This window comes from Medicago sativa, chromosome 7, assembly GCF_051527215.1.
Source record: "Medicago sativa cultivar Bolivia chromosome 7, Bolivia_mono, whole genome shotgun sequence".
Lineage (NCBI taxonomy): Eukaryota > Viridiplantae > Streptophyta > Magnoliopsida > Fabales > Fabaceae > Medicago > Medicago sativa.
In genome coordinates, this window is record NC_140755.1 from 4,982,031 (window position 1) to 4,998,290 (window position 16,260).

The 16,260-nt window shown below is 32.8% G+C and overlaps 1 protein-coding gene and 1 long non-coding RNA gene across 2 annotated transcripts; both read left to right on the forward strand.

The window, feature by feature from the left end:
• Window positions 1-5,205: 5,205 nt before the first annotated feature.
• On the forward strand, window positions 5,206-9,748 carry LOC146903709 (high mobility group B protein 15-like). Its single transcript, XM_085726712.1, has 7 exons — window positions 5,206-5,361; window positions 5,695-5,884; window positions 6,072-6,150; window positions 7,115-7,277; window positions 7,370-7,495; window positions 8,231-8,595; window positions 9,214-9,748. The coding sequence occupies exons 2-7, from the start codon at window positions 5,712-5,714 to the stop codon at window positions 9,619-9,621; spliced, it is 1,314 nt and encodes a 437-aa protein (XP_085582838.1). The 5' UTR covers window positions 5,206-5,361; window positions 5,695-5,711; the 3' UTR covers window positions 9,622-9,748.
• A 5,152-nt stretch (window positions 9,749-14,900) lies between these two features.
• LOC146903710 (uncharacterized) lies at window positions 14,901-16,097 on the forward strand. The gene is made up of 2 exons (XR_015019454.1): window positions 14,901-14,998; window positions 15,508-16,097. It is a non-coding gene; the product is annotated as an uncharacterized LOC146903710 (long non-coding RNA).
• Window positions 16,098-16,260: the final 163 nt, after the last annotated feature.

The following is a 16,260-nucleotide window of genomic DNA, read 5'->3' on the forward strand; positions in this document are numbered from 1 at the left end:
GCAGCAAAAATTGCGGCAGTTTTGGGAACCGCCAGTTTCGTTAATAGCCGCGGCTAAAACCGCCACAATAAGCCAAATTTAGCCGCCGGAAATAACGTGTTTTTTTGTAGTGATATAAGCTATAAATTGTTTTCTTAAGCTATTATAGAGATTTTTTTTTTTTTTTAAGAAGCTAAACTAGCCCACCCAAATCAATATCACCAGGCCAACTCAACTTATAAATGTGTCATAAGTTGTTTTGATAAACTCTCTCAAACAATCCCACAAGTCTTAAAGTGATTATGGATGTGGATTATGCATGTACATTTGCCTAAGTCAATACAAACATACCTCTCTAATTAACCAGATTGACTATATAAATTTGTCATCATCTTCTAAATAAGAATTATATTATTTGAGATTATCCATTGACATAAACATTTACAAAGATTGTTTTAAAGAGTTTATAAAAGCACTTACGACATATACATATGATTTTTTTTTTGGCTTATTTTTAAAAGCTTTTATGGATAGCTTATGAAAACACTTATATGATAAGCGATTAATTCTGACCATAGAAGACTAAAAGTCGAGGCTAAAGATTCTTAAGACCATATACACTCCAATTTTCCTTTATTTTTATTTTTATTTGTGGTCAGGAAACAGTTTTATTTTGAGCTAAAGAAGTAACTTTCATGTAATTCACCTTCGAGTCAGACTCAAAGATAACTTCATACACCAAATTCAGTTCCACTTCTTTTTTTGTGAACAATTCCACATTCTATATTATGATGAAATATGTCTTATTTCAAGATTACTATTTTATATGTTGTTGTTTATTGTATAGTAGCTTGTTTTCACAATGCATTAATATGTAGCGGTAGACAGATACATTAGAGTATCTCCAATGGGAGGTCCTTACTTAACAAGGATCACTCCCCTTTAAGGACCCTCCATTGGATGAAGAAAAAATGAGTTCCCGTTAAGGAACAAACAACTATATAAGGACCCTCTCTCCTGGGTAACTAACAGATCCCACGTTTAAAAAAGTAATAAAATGTGTACTATTTGGTCCCATTTGCATAAAAGAGTAATAAAATGTATACTACTTGGTCCCACTTGTAAAAATGAGTAATAGATAAATTATTTTTGTTTAATATGTAAAGATAGTGGGACATTTAAGTACTTTTCATTGGAGTCCTTATTAGTGTATTGTCATTGGAGTCATTGAGTCCTTAATAGGTACTTTTATTAAAAAATTATAAATAAATGATGTGTCACGTGGAGTCCATTTAAGGAGTCCTTATTAGAGAACTACCATTGTGGATGCTCACATAGCACTATTGGGATAGCTAGTGTAGCTGTTTTCTTTTCGTTCAGTTGCTTAGAATTGTGCACAACGAAAATCAAGAATAACCACCATCCATGTTTTCCATCAAATAACTATCAATTTTTTTTATTTAAAAAAGAAATAAACTGTGATATTGACAGAGCAGTTTGTTGTGCCATCCCAATGCGGTAGGTCCGACTTCTAGTAAATGAGGGTTTGGTCCGATTTAACAATTTGATTCGGTCATTTTGAGTAGTCCTACTTTCACATAAACAATGATAATGATTTAAGAAAATGGAAGTGATTAAATGTAATCACATGCATTGGTGTTGCATTCCACACCAGCACGGGGTAGACACCAGACACATCTCCAATATTAAGTATATCATTGCTATAATGAAGTACACTCGAACAAGTAGTAGTATTTAAACAAATTACTTACTGTTTTTTTCAGACTCTTTCAAGTTGTTCTAGAGTTCACCAAGTAGTAATTTAAGTCTTGCATGTTGTTCAGCAAATAAGAAATTGTAACCACTTCTGTTGAGTTTTCGATTAGCAGGATCTCTCCTTAATATTTCCAACTTCTTCCTTCGACGACGGCAACAGCGTTAGCCACCCTATGCAGCTGATGCAATATTTATTTTTAACATCAATCGGAATGTTGCTTTCTGGTGACTCATAAAGTACACCTTTGAGTGTCTCTGAGACTCTGAAACTACTTAAACTGAAACTAAACAGCCACTTTCAAACTTTCTATCAATAACTCCAACAAGTGAAGATCCTGCAAAAGACATTGCAGAACAAATGCATTTACTTGTTAAGTAATCATTGATATGTATACTCACGGCTTGGTGTAGTAGCTTTATTACCACATGGAGATGTGACTTAAAATCTAAAGGCATATGCAAAATATACGACAGTAGCCCTAGGTCCTGTTTGGACAAACAACTTACCAAGTGTTTATCATAGAAGTGCTAATGTATGAGCTATTTATATTTTTTTTGGTGGTGGCCGGGGTTTGAACCTCAAACCTTACATATTTTATGCACTGTCCATACCAACTGAGTTAAGCTCAGAAGGACGTATGAGCTATTTATATAATAAAAGATAAAGTGCAGTCAAATTATCTTCATACAAGTTATTTCCTTAGGCTATTACGGAGAGCTTATAGAGAAAGCTGAAAATAAATCATGAATGTATCATAAGTTGTTTTGATAAGCTCTCCCAAACAGTCTCGCAAGTGGTCATGTCAGTAAGTAAGGTCAAATAAGCTAATCCAAACATACCCCTAATTTAACTAACCGCATTGTTTTTTTTTGTTTTGAAGAGTCTCGTTGTGTGTGTTTGTGTAATCGTATTCATACCATCTTCTAAGAGTATGTTGAGATTGACTTATTTGAAGCTATCTACTGACATAAACATTTGTGAGATTGATTGAAAGAGCGAGCTTATAGAAACAACATATGACATGAAAAATAACTTATACATCAACACTTATATGATAAGCGTTTATGTTATGTATAAGCCTGAAATAAAGCAATTTACTAAGACAGATCCTAAAGGGAAGTTTATTCCTAACGTCCAATATGATTAAGGATAAATGGCCGACGAGGCTAAAGATTATTATGATTATTTTCATTTTTTTTTTCTTTTATTTGTAGTCGACAAAGAATTTTATTTTAAGTTGAAGAAGTGACCTTCATGCAATTCATAAGCATTAATCCCTGACTTTTGGAAGAAATCTAGTTGAATTCCTGGAAGGCTGGAAAATTGTGTTATTGAAGTAGGAATTGACATTAGAGCATTATGGCCTAACAAATAATTCATGTTCAAATAACAAAATTTCATTTTTTAAATGCACAAACCAAAAGATACATTGACACCCCTTTCACACCATTATTAATAAACTTATCTTTTATGATATTTGTATTTGATATGGTTTTCTTTCCTGAAAAAGTTGTTGGAATGAATCGATAACTTAACTGTGATAAGTAATATTAGTTCTTTTTGTTAAATTTTATAAATTATTCAATAACACAATTTTCCAGCCTTCCAGGAATTCAACTTCAATAACACAATTTTCCAGCCTTCCAGGAATTCAAATTACCTTTGTCAAATATTTGTCACCATAGTGCAATGGAATAAGTTCCCTGTGAAGCAAGACAAGCAGAAAGCCATGACAAATTATTTTAGTACTTCAAATATAAAGATAGTAAATTTATGTACGACATAGATGTAAAAGATTAGTATTTTACTACTAGATAGACACAGATTATAGTTAATTAATCTTACAGACACATGAAGAACCATTGAAGAGTCACTCTATTTTCTGTCTTTAATATCCATAACAAAATAATGGAGATCTAATTCAATAGGGTGGTGGAAATTATGGGTTAAATTGTAGATATAAAACCCAATGTATGGCTAAAGCTCAAACAAGTGGGATGCACCCAATATTCTTGAATTGAATACAAAATTTCTTACAATATAAATTTAAAGTAGTCACTACGTTGTATATATCGCAACATACAAAGGTTAAATTAATTTTTGATTATTTTCTTTAATAAGATGTCCATCCAGATGCCTCTGAAGATCATTTAATGGCATACCATATGATCATCCAATGGGGGGTCGCAGTAGAACTACCGTTGGTTTCATTCTGATGGTAGTTGACTACCGTTTGCCTTAAATTTCAGCGGTAGTATACTACCGTTGCGATATTTCTCTAAATCCAGTACGGCCCTATATCCCTACCTCCTATTTATTCATTGCTTGTATAACGCTGTCTTAAACGATGTCTGAATATTCTTGAATTGTCCCATTTTTCAAAGATGTCAAGTAGTGATAAGGTGAACCGACTGTATAATGCTAGAATGTCAAGGATAAAAACTGTGCTATTTCTTTTTTATGAGTGTAAAGATTATTTTTCCAATGATATAATATTAAATATGTTTGGTACCGTCGATGAAACCAATTTTGTTCTTGATACCAAGTGCAAGAAACATATGAGGCATTATAACAAGACCTAGATGATCTAAATGATGTATTAAGTAAGGATTACGTTGTTGATTTTCCATAATCAAAATATACATTCAACAAATATCGCTTATTTTTAATAAAAAAATTAATAACATTATAATTTTAATATACCATCATATTTTTTTTTATCAATATGAGATGGCAGTTACTATTAAGGAGGGAACGCTACTAACATTGACCAATCTAATTGTAACACATAAGTCAATTCAACTATTCTTTCTCATTGTATCTTTTTATGTTTAAAAAAATTGTATTGTCACGTGTAACACTTAAATTAATCAATGTCATATGATATTATATCACGCAGTCGCAAATGCAATATGAGATGTCAAAATATATGAATGAGATCCTTAGAAAAAAATACTATATGAAAGAGAATAAAAAAAGAAAGGCGAGAAAAGGGTATGGTTTAGACTAATTCAAATAAAACTTAATACAATGCATATTGTTACGGCACCCAAATATATCTCTATCATCTATTTCTTGTTTCTTTTTTGCAACTTTTATTCTTATCCTTTTATTTTGATTTTGAATTTGATTAGTTTCATAACCATGCATTGGTCCGTTTCAAACGGAAAGTCAATAAGAAACGTTATTTTTGCTATTCCTAACTTCTTCATTTTACCCTCACATCCATATTTTCTTTTTCGTTAATGTTAATTTACTAATTACCTTTTATATATAGTGATAATGATAAAAAAAAATGTATATATCATAAATTATCAATTGAAACATCTTTGTGCCACTTTTGTCTCTCTTCTAATTAAGGTCAAGAATCATCATATTTCACACATCGAATTTCTAATTTAGTAAGGACAACAATGTCTTTATAAGAAAAATGCATATTATAAAACTATAATCCATTAGTTTACGTTTCTTCACCATTCATTCATTCCTAACCCTTATTAAGAAAATACAGAGAGAAAATAAGTTTATTCTTAAGCTTCTTCTTTATCTTAATAACATAACATTTGTATTATACATATCAATTCTCAATTCTCAGTTACTATTTGGTAAGTTTATTTTTTCATATTACTATTATATTATTCATTTAGGCTCATTCTAAAACAATAACCGTTTCTTTGACATTGCTGCTTCTTTATATTTCTCCAAATTTGTTCCTTTCTTGTATATGCATTATCTCTTTTTATCATCAATAATTAATCATTGGTACAAAAATAAATAACAAAGCATCATTTAAAAGAAAAATAATGAACATAGCAAATAATTTATATTTTCATTCACATCTCTTCTTTATTCATCACAAGTGCAACACTAATTATGATTTGAATTTTCATATGCCTATATTGTTTTTTGGTTTCTAAAACATCAAATTTGTTTGAAAGGTAGGAGGTTTTAATTGATGGCATCAACATCATGTTTTTTCAACAACAATGATTTCCCTATGAAAGTGGTAGCTCCTATGTCTCATTCATATCCTGAACCTCTTGCAAAATATGATGATGTTGTGGCAAATCCCAAGCTCTTTATGCTTACATTGGAGAAGCTTCATGCTTCTATGGGTACTAAGTTCATGTAAGTTCTTTATCTCTTTGCACTTCTTAGTTTATTTTCTGAATTTCACAATGATATAACTTCAATTGTAAGCCATGTATGGTGTTCGATACGTGTCAATGTCTTATGTAAGACACCGACACGACACTAACATATTGTTGTCATGGATTTGGAAAATACTTCATGTATAACTGAAATTTTGTTTCAGGGTTCCCATTATTGGAGGAAAAGAACTAGATTTGTGTCGACTCTTCATTGAAGTGACTTCTCGTGGAGGGATTGAGAAGGTAAGATGTCAACTATTTTTTTTTCTTTCTAGATAATTTTTGTGAATGTGTTTTGTCAAGATCAACATTTCTTCAATCTTCATGAAAAATAGAAGTTGAAATGTTGATCTTGAAATTCCATAGATTGTGTCCAAGTTTGAGCAGATAAATATGTTCATGAAAGAGGTTTTCCAGCCAAAAGCTTTAACTTGGGCATTTTGTTTACAAGTTTTTCTAAAACATAAATAATCTAAAAAACACACTAAATACACTCAACTCATTGGAAAGTTGCAATTTGTGAAAGACAACTAAGATATTCTGTTGTGTTTGTCTATAGCTTGCCACTATTTTAATGCTTGTGATTTTGCCAACTAGTATAAGAAATTTTCCTAATAAAAACATGTTCATTTTATTTCAAGGACATGGAGTATAATTTCCTATTTGATGTTTTTAATATTTAATCAGGCTGATAAAGTCCATAAATTGAATTGAGTCGTGAACAAAACTTTGTATGGGAGATAACTTATCAGTGAAGCAACATAGATATATAGAGCGATCAAATTACAACAGTGTAATACTTGAGTAGTATTACAACGCTCAATAATCTCATAGACGATATATATTTTACAAAATTCGCTGTTGGACTGAAAGATTATATCAGTCAACGAAGAATGGTCCAACTAGTAAGGAATTGAGTCATATGCCCCGCCAAGGCGTGAGTTCAACTCTCGTTGTTAGCGTAAAGACATCGTTGGTGAATAATATTTAAGTACCTTTTTCGGCGGTCAGTATTTCACTGAGCGTCAAGGCCTGCCCTAACCCTGATGAGTCTCTAGGATTCAGATCACCTAAACTTTTTTTCATAGATGAAAATTTATAACATACTAATCATCCCTATAGATTTGTACATAGATCTGAAAGTATTACATATATAATTTTTGGTGATTGCATAATATCCTTATCTTTATAGCAATTTGTGTTACAGCTTATGAAAGAGAGAAGATGGAAAGAAGTAACTGCAGCTTTCAGTTTTCCATCAACAGCAACAAATGCTTCCTTTGTGCTCAGAAAATACTATTCTTCATTGCTTTATCACTATGAGCAAATCTACTATTTTAGATCCAAACGGTGGACCCCTGCATCTTCTGGTTTGTGCATTTAAATGAAATTGTTTATTTGAACATGAATTTTTTGTTGGTTCATCATACTCTAATGTAGAATTGAAATTGCACTTTTTCAGATGCTTTGCAGAATCAATCAACCATGTCTGTTCCAGCTTCAATAACGCAATTTTTGCAGCCTTCTCCAGGAACACATCCAGTCAACTTTCAGAAGTCAGGGGTTAATGCTTCTGAATTGCCTCAAGGTCACTTCTTCAGCTCAAATAAAATTATTTTCTCACCAAAAAGAAAAGAAGAAAAAATAATTTGGAGTGTATATATGTATATGAGCTTAAGAACCTTAGGCTTCGGCTAAATCATGGCGGCATCATGACTTTGTTGTGGTGGCTCATCGAGATCCTGTCAATCCAAACATACACCTAGTCATATTGAACATTAAAAGTAGACATAGAAGTGCGGTAAACATGATGACACAAGCTGACACATAAATTAATGCTACCACCAAAGATTAAGTAGACAGTTACTTTGATCCTTGAATGTGTCAAGTGTTGTCTCTATTGTCCATGAATTTAACAAAACTACAAACAAAAACATCGCTGAAAGTACATTTTGTTAGTCACTTTGGTCCTAAAAAATATCTTTTGCTGCTTAATTTAGTTCTCAAACGTATCTTCTATTAGCCGCTTTGATTTAGGAAACTACTAACAGAAGATACAGTCAAAGATGATTTGTAATTTTCAATACATTTGGAGACTATTGTGAAATCGCCCCACACATTTAGGAACCAAAGTCACTGCTTACTCCAACAAAGTTATTTAATCAATCTGGTTAAATATATTTGGTCTAGTGTCATATAGTTTTCATGCCTTTAGTTTTTCAATCTCATTTCCTGTGGAAATAAATAAAGCTATTAAACCAAGTCATGCATATATAAATCATTGATTAGTTAACAATAACAAGTAGTGGTGTTTGTTCTACAGTGTCTTCTTCTGGATCTTCACTTGTTGGAGTTATTGATGGAAAGTTTGAAAGTGGATATCTAGTTTCAGTTTCAGTAGGTTCAGAGACACTCAAAGGTGTACTATATGAGTCTCCACAAAGCATTAAAATTAATAATAACAATATTGCATCTGCTGCATTGGGCGTCCAACGCCGCCGTCGGAGGAGGAAGAAGTCAGAAATAAAAAGGAGAGATCCTGCACATCCGAAACCTAACAGAAGTGGTTACAATTTCTTCTTTGCTGAACAACATGCAAGACTAAAGCTACTAAACCAAACCATGGACAAGGATATTAGTAGAATGATTGGCGAACTTTGGAACAACTTAAAAGAGTCTGAGAAAACAGTAAGTGATTAATTTGTTTAAATATTATTACTTGTTTGAGTGCAATATAGTATGTAACATTGACACTTTATATCGAAGACGTGTTCGATAGGACTTTTAAAAAAACCAAATACCAAAGCAAACCGTTAAATCAAACCGAACATTAACTGACAGTTCATGAACCGAACTAAACCAGTTTGGTTTAGTTTGTGAACTGTCTATCATAGTTTGGTTCGGTTTAACAATTCAAATTGGTTTTTGGTTATTTTTTAACGATTTGGTTAGTTATCTGGTTTCTTTTCAGCAGTACTAATTATCAACAGCCGGTGCATCGAACATTTATACAAGTTTGATTTTGAATCGGGCCAAACCATTGACGGTTTGGTTCAATTTTGTATAGCCAAATTGTTGTAACGGTTCAGCTTAGGTCCGAACCTTGAATAATCATAGTGTCTGACACAATACAAATACAAGTGGTTACATTTAATTACTTCAATTTTCTTAAATTATTATTGGTACGTATGTGTCAGTGTGAGTATTGTGTCAGGTATTTGTGTGCCTCATAGGTTCTACAAACAATCATGCCATACTTCAGTTCCTAGTCATGTTATTAATATGCTGAGTTTCACTGACATTAAGGTTTATCAAGAAAAGGCTGTTAAGGATAAAGAAAGGTACCAAGCAGAAATGGAGGATTATCGCGATAAAATGAAGACGAGCATTGTAACCGACAGCGTGGGGCCACTTCAACAACGGTTTCCGGAAGGAGATTCAGCTTTGGTGGACGTTGACATAAAAATGCATGATTCGTGTCAGACTCCCGAGGAGAGTAGTTCTGGTGAAAGTGACTATGTTGCAGATGATATCAACATAGATGCTTCTTCCGGTGGAGCAAGAGTGGATTCTGAAGCTTTTGTTGATTCAGACAAGGCAACTAAGGAGGGAGTTATTGAAGTTCTTAGCCATTGTGAGGGAGAAGTGAATGCTGGAGGAATTCAACAGACACAAAAGATGAATGAGAGCCAAAACATGTTATCCCTACTTTAGTGTAGACAATTTTTCTTTTTTGTTTTAGATGTCAATGTTGATGTAGCATATTTATTTTCAATGCTTAGGTCGCTCACATTGCAATTTGTCAATTTCAAGATTAATTCAGGCATTCAATTTTATTGCATATTTTTGTTATTTTAGCATAGATAAAAATGATATACTCTTCCAAATGTCTTGCAATTAATGAGGCCAAATATTTCTTTTGTGATCATTAGTAATGACCAGAGAACATATTTTAACATTCAATGAACTCAAACATTTTTTTTGGTTATTTTCTCATTTAAAGCTTCACATTTCTCTATACTACTACAAAAGAGAAGAATATAAAGTTGAGATACAATGAAGAAAGGCACAGAGCCGATTCTCCCGTCCCCTCTAAAGTCCCAAACAGAACCACCTGGAAATGTCGTCCACGTCACTAACTAATTGATTCTCATTCTGCCTGCTTCCTTCTAGAATAAACCTATCATACTGTTGGTTTTGAATGTAACTTCTGCTACTGTACTCGGTCCAGGTGTCCTATCACTGTACCCTTACTGATCCATTAAAAGTGTTAAATAAGGATCCAAAATTAAATAAGATTGCACTTACTACTTAACAGTAATAAGTGCAATCTTAAGTGTGCTTAAAGATAGTCAAGACTACCTTTCCAAAATAAAAATCTTGAGTGCAGCTGAAATGGGAGTATATAGCAGTCTAAGTGCAATCTTATATGTCCTTCACTTCAGTTTGGCTGTCTCAAACCAGTTTTCTCAGCATATCAGTGTTTGCTTCTCTAGCAAGTCTCACTCCAAGACCTCCATCCTTACTCTTAGATTGAGTAGCAGTGTTCCAAAAAACTAAGTGAATTCTATGATTAGAGTTACCTTGCCAAGTAAACTTTCTACTCATCACATCAATTTGAGAAGAATTTCCAAATCCATTCCTAGAAATCTGAACAGGTTTCTAATTTCAATTTTGAACAGATTCAGAAATGGCAAGGGACGATTTCTCCATACAAATAACAATAATGTTGTCACAAGTGTCCTTCCTAGGGACAATTTTGTAAGGACCTATGATGCTATCAAACAAAGATCTCATGTCATTCACACTAATTTCTCTCTTTTAGCTTCTCAAACCGATTCAATTAATAGATGGAAGGAAGAAAACTTCAATTCTGCACTAACAATATCAGGGCCATGTTATTAGTCATCAAAACCACTTAACAGATCACAAAGGGGAAAGTAACAGAAATATGATGCAGAAATCTAAAGACGTTTAAATTACTCACACCTCAAATCTTTTCAATCAGAAAAATACATCATAAAAAAAGTGCAAGTGTTTGAATTCTATTTTCATTAAAAAAAATATAGATTCCACAACTCAAAGCTCCAAAAAAAAATAGTTATAGCTCACATTGCTCAGTTTGGCTAGATACTAAGTCCACTATTCGCTCTTCAACCAAAGAATGTGAGTATGGTGAAAAAAGGAAGCTTTCTTCTGTGCAGAGTTTCACTCCACTAGAGAATAATTCTGCTATTGAACAACATAAACACAAGGATTGTTACAATCTACTTTATCAATTACCAAAATCATCCACTTAGCAGAAGTACTGCTAACAAGATGTGTATTGTCTATATTTCTGATATTAGCAAAAGCTTTATGTGGTTCATGATTCAAGTTCTTTATGGAGAGAAACTTGAGGTTCCAAAATTCTGTATCTGTTCTTAAATCTGCAATCTACTTTCTCCACTCAAGCTATTATTATGTTTTGAGCCAATAGCTAATTGATTCATGCAGAGGCATAACTAAAACTACATCTAAGTTCTCAAAAGACAACAACTTCAATAGACGCATAAGGCATATATTTAAAGCAAAAGAATGACACAAGAAATAAGCAATGAAAATAAGTGAAATAAAAAGATGGAGATTGAATATATGAAATATTATAACTAAAAAAATTCGTAATAAGGAAAATTACATGATTGCATCAAGGATATCCATCCCACACAAAAATCATAATATCATCCTTCATAAAAAAAGCTATAAAAAAAGATACTATTGGTTTCATCTTCAAAATCATCACTTGGAAGATCATTCATGACAACTCTTGACCCTAATTCAATTCGTCACAAAAAAAGCTATAAAAAAAGAGACACTAATTAGTTTCATCTTCAAAATCATCACTTGAAAGCTGCTCGTTCAAATCAAAATTCTTCACAACTTTTGACCCTAATTCAGTAACACCTTCATTAATCTTCTTCTCTTCAATAGCATGATTAGAGGTAGAAGGTTCCTTGCAATCTTGTGATGTTTGAAAAATCTTGCCTTTAGGAATCTTGAACCTCAACACCAACTTCTTTTCATTGTGGCTATTATCTTTCAATGTTTCATCAATATCGCCACTTGTTAGAAACACACCTTGTTCCTTCTTCTTCTTCTTCTTCTCATCATCATCCATCATATTGCAAGAAAGTTTTTCCCGTTTAGCGCCACGGTGATTCACATCGATATTGACAGATGATCCCTCATAACCTCCGCGAGATATATGCAACAAAGTTTCAGCAGCAATCACATCATCATCAATGTTCATATATCTTCTTCTTCTTCGACGCGGCCGCCGTTTCTTGGTGTTGTAGAATATTGGCGGCAAGTACTTTGAACAGTCAATATGGCTCTGTTCAAAGGAAGATGGTGGTGCAGTTTGTGGGTGAATAACACCCTTATGTCCATTCAATGCTTTGTTAGAAGTAAAAACCTTGTTGCAAACATCACATGAGTATGAGTATGAGTATGTATGTTTGTTCTGTTTTTCAACATCCTTATGATTACCAAGAACAGAATAAGAAAAAAACCATACGATCTTCTTCACGTGGTTCTGTTGTTTTCCAGCATCATTAGTTGTTGAAGATGGGTTTTTGAGTTCATTCTGAATAGGGTTTGAGTAATCAAGGAAACGGAAAGAAGGGTACCTGGAATTTTGAAGGGAGCGATGATAAACATCATTGGTTTTTGGTTCATGATCATGAGAAGGAGATGGAGATGAAGAAGAAGAAGAAGAAATTTTCTTGTGATGCAAGAAACAAAAGAAACAAGATTTGAATCGGTAGTCAATGGATTGAAGAGTGTTGAAAGAAAACAGAACACGATTGTGATACTAGGGTTTAATTAATGCTAGGTTTTTTTAGTAAATGGTTTCCTTATTCTTTTAAGTGTTTTTTTTTGAGGGGTTAAGCAAAATTATATAGAAAGTAGAGTACAATTTATATAAATTAAACTCTTCTCATAATCTATTTTTTATATCAAAAAATAAAATAATAATCTATTTTCACTTAATTTTTTATAAAAGAAATTTATCAATTACGATTAATAATGAAGAGACGTAGGACCATGATTGATTGGAACGAGCTTGACGGTCCTGATTGCTTTGCGTGTTATGATCTGGTGCACCTCTAGGAAGGTTGGATGGTAGGGTCGGCTTCACTAACGAGTTCAATTGGGGGGTACGACCCGAGTTCATATTGGGTCCAGTCTAGAACATATATCATATTTTTCCATCTCATTACTCTTTATTTTCTAAGTTGGGATTTCTCTTAATATATTTTTTAGAGGAACGATTGCTTTTAATCATTACTCTTTGACAAAATTTTTATATATAAAGAACTAATTTTTATGCTTACTTGTGCACATTCTATTCATTCTAAACATATATTATTGATTATTTTTTGTTAGAGTATACTTTGACGATCGAACTTCAAATTATCAAGGATCTTTCTTTGAAAACTGAAATGTTAACACAAAAAAAAACATATACAGTCGATTTCTATTTCAATTTAGATGATTAAACATACAATCTTGTTAACAAGTGCCTTAGAGTACTTGTTTAGGAAGCCAAAAATTGATATTTTGCATTGAAAACAACAATATTTAACTTTTAAAAAATATAATCTTTTTGAGATAATGTATTTTTTTGTTTATAAATATTATATTATGCCTAACTTGTGGGCCAAGGACCATTTTGCTAGATTTAGTTATTATATATACTTTTGGTTCTATCTAGGTTGCCGAAATGCATGCATTCATTTCTGCCCGACCTCATTTCGTGTTGCAGTTGCAGGTTCGTTTTCTTCTCATCGTTCTTCACCGTTCTGCGGTTGAATGCATTTTTATTTTATTTTCAGCTTTCTCTTTGTCTGTATCATTCTTGCTTTGCTCAATTAAGTTATTTTCAATTCTAGTTGATAATGCTCCTGCCTTTGAATTTGTTCTGTGATGGTTGGAAATATTCGGATCAAGCCTGTTAGGTGATTAGGGTTTAAACCTTTGAACTGAGGATTTCTTAGGATGTTAGAAGATATTTTGAGAAATTGACTGCATTGTGATGCAATATGGTTACTATGTGTCATGCATGTGTGTAGTGTTAGACATTAGAGCACGAATTTGTGACTATATAGAGCTCTTGTCACTTCATTCTAACTAGTCACATACTTCATTCTAAAGAGAAAGACTCACATTGGGATGTAAATATTTAGTGATACTAATAAATTTTAAGTTTTGTTCAAAAAAGATTAGTAAAAACAAAACTCTTACTCTTGAAAATTTATTGATAGCTTAATATACTTAATTAGGTAGTAGCAGTACCACGGACTGACGTGTACTGAAGCTCTATATGCCCATACGTATCAAACTCTTCTCATGTCGTGTACCGCGAACCAATACCGCTAACCAACATGGATTGCGAATTATGTGACTATTTCTAAATCATGTTTTTCATCTTTGTAAATTCCACTTCCTTGCTAAGTAAATAATGAATGACTTTCAAGTTATCTTTTTATTTTGGAGGATTTATAGTTGATTGGTTAACATCAATAAATAAGCAAACTGTCATCAGATTTGTAACTTATGGTTTCTTACATACATACATACATGTTCCTCATTTTAGTATTACTGAATTTGTCTTTCTATCGGTTTGCGGCTTTTAATAATTTTGTCCTTTCATATTAGTTGCGCTCTGTTGGAATTTAAAGGAACGTTGGCAGCAAGTAACTCTCCTCCTAATCGTCATCATCTCACAAGCGCAAATGCGTAACTCAAATCACTTCTCTTTAATTTTATCAATGATCACTATTTCTAGTTTCTGTTATAGCTATCTCACTTGAGAAAACATGTCTTTTTTCCTGTTTTGTTTGTCGTCTATTTAGTTTGTGGTTGATTTATGTATGCATAAACTCACGCTTTGGTTTCTTATTTGTAGCTAAGATATCGATACCCCCCCATATTTCAAAAAACAAAAAACAAAAAGTTGATAAAAAGCAAAATGTAGAGAGCACACAGGGAGAGCTTTACGTGGCGGTCAAGCGTTTTTTTGCTAAAAAAATAGTAGAAAGTCTAGAACGTAAGTTTTACTCAATGCTATAATGTTGTATTAACATGTTCTTTGCAGATGAATTAGTTTGGGTTAACATGCACTTCATCCATCTAATATGATTTAGATTTTGACTTTAGAACCATGTGAAGATTCAATTCTTTTTGCTCTCCCATCTAATGAAAAATGCAGTAACTTGCTTATGTTTATATATGCTGGAATTGTTGCTAGACTTGTGATTTCATCCAGCTGGAGTTTTACTCTACATTTAAAAAGTTTTGTAGTGTTGGATTTTGTTTATTATGAGTATGATTATGTCAGACAAGGAGTTATGATTTTGGCCTAGCAATGAACACTATTCCTAGTTTCTGTTACATCTATCTCACTTGGTCAAACAAGTCTTTTTTTTGCTCTTTTATCAGCTTCTATTTAGTTTTATGTATGCATTTGGTCGTTGTGCCTTGTATTTTTTTTTTTCCTTTCTTTTTTAACTTTCAGCCATATTAATATAAGCTCGCGCTTTGGTTTCTTAATTGTAGCTAAGAAGTGCCATTCAAAAAACAAAAAAGAAAAAGTTGCTAAGAAGGAGCGACCTGAATCGTGTTCACACAAAGATTGTTATATAAGGCTCGGGCTTAAGAAGCCTCCTCGGCCTCGTGGGCCTGTAAAGAGGGGGGCGGCGTGTTCATGCTACCTGGCAAGTTTTTATTTATTGGAATTTAGCAATGTTTTTTATACAAGTTTCACAAATTAATTTTGTGTCTGTATATTTGAATTCTTTAATATCAATCTTTAAACCTGCAGAGACATGCATCGAACCGAGGAGGCAAGGAAATGGATCGTGCATTCGAAAGACATCTATTGGACAAAGCAGAGAAGCAGGTATCTCTTATGACAGCGGAAGAAAGAGTTCAGACTGGTTTTCCCATTATGTGATGAAAAGAAGAGGGAAGAAGTCTGAGAGCAAGAGAAAGAAGTGGAGTAAAAGTAGTTACCTTATGCATGCATGTTTTTTATTGTTAGGCGCAAGAAATTCGAAACTTTGTGATGCCATCCATATTTACCCCTATGATCTGCAACTATGTGGACAGACTTAAATCTGTATTTGAATGTCATCAACTGTTCTCAACATTTTTAGCTAGGCTTGTTCATGCATGGTTCAGTTCGTAGTATAAACCGAACTGCAAAAAATTGAAATATATTTCAGAAAAACCAAACTGAACTGAACTTTGTTAATTCCAAACTGAACTGAACTGTTTCAGTGCATTCATATTTCAACTTCTAAACCAAAC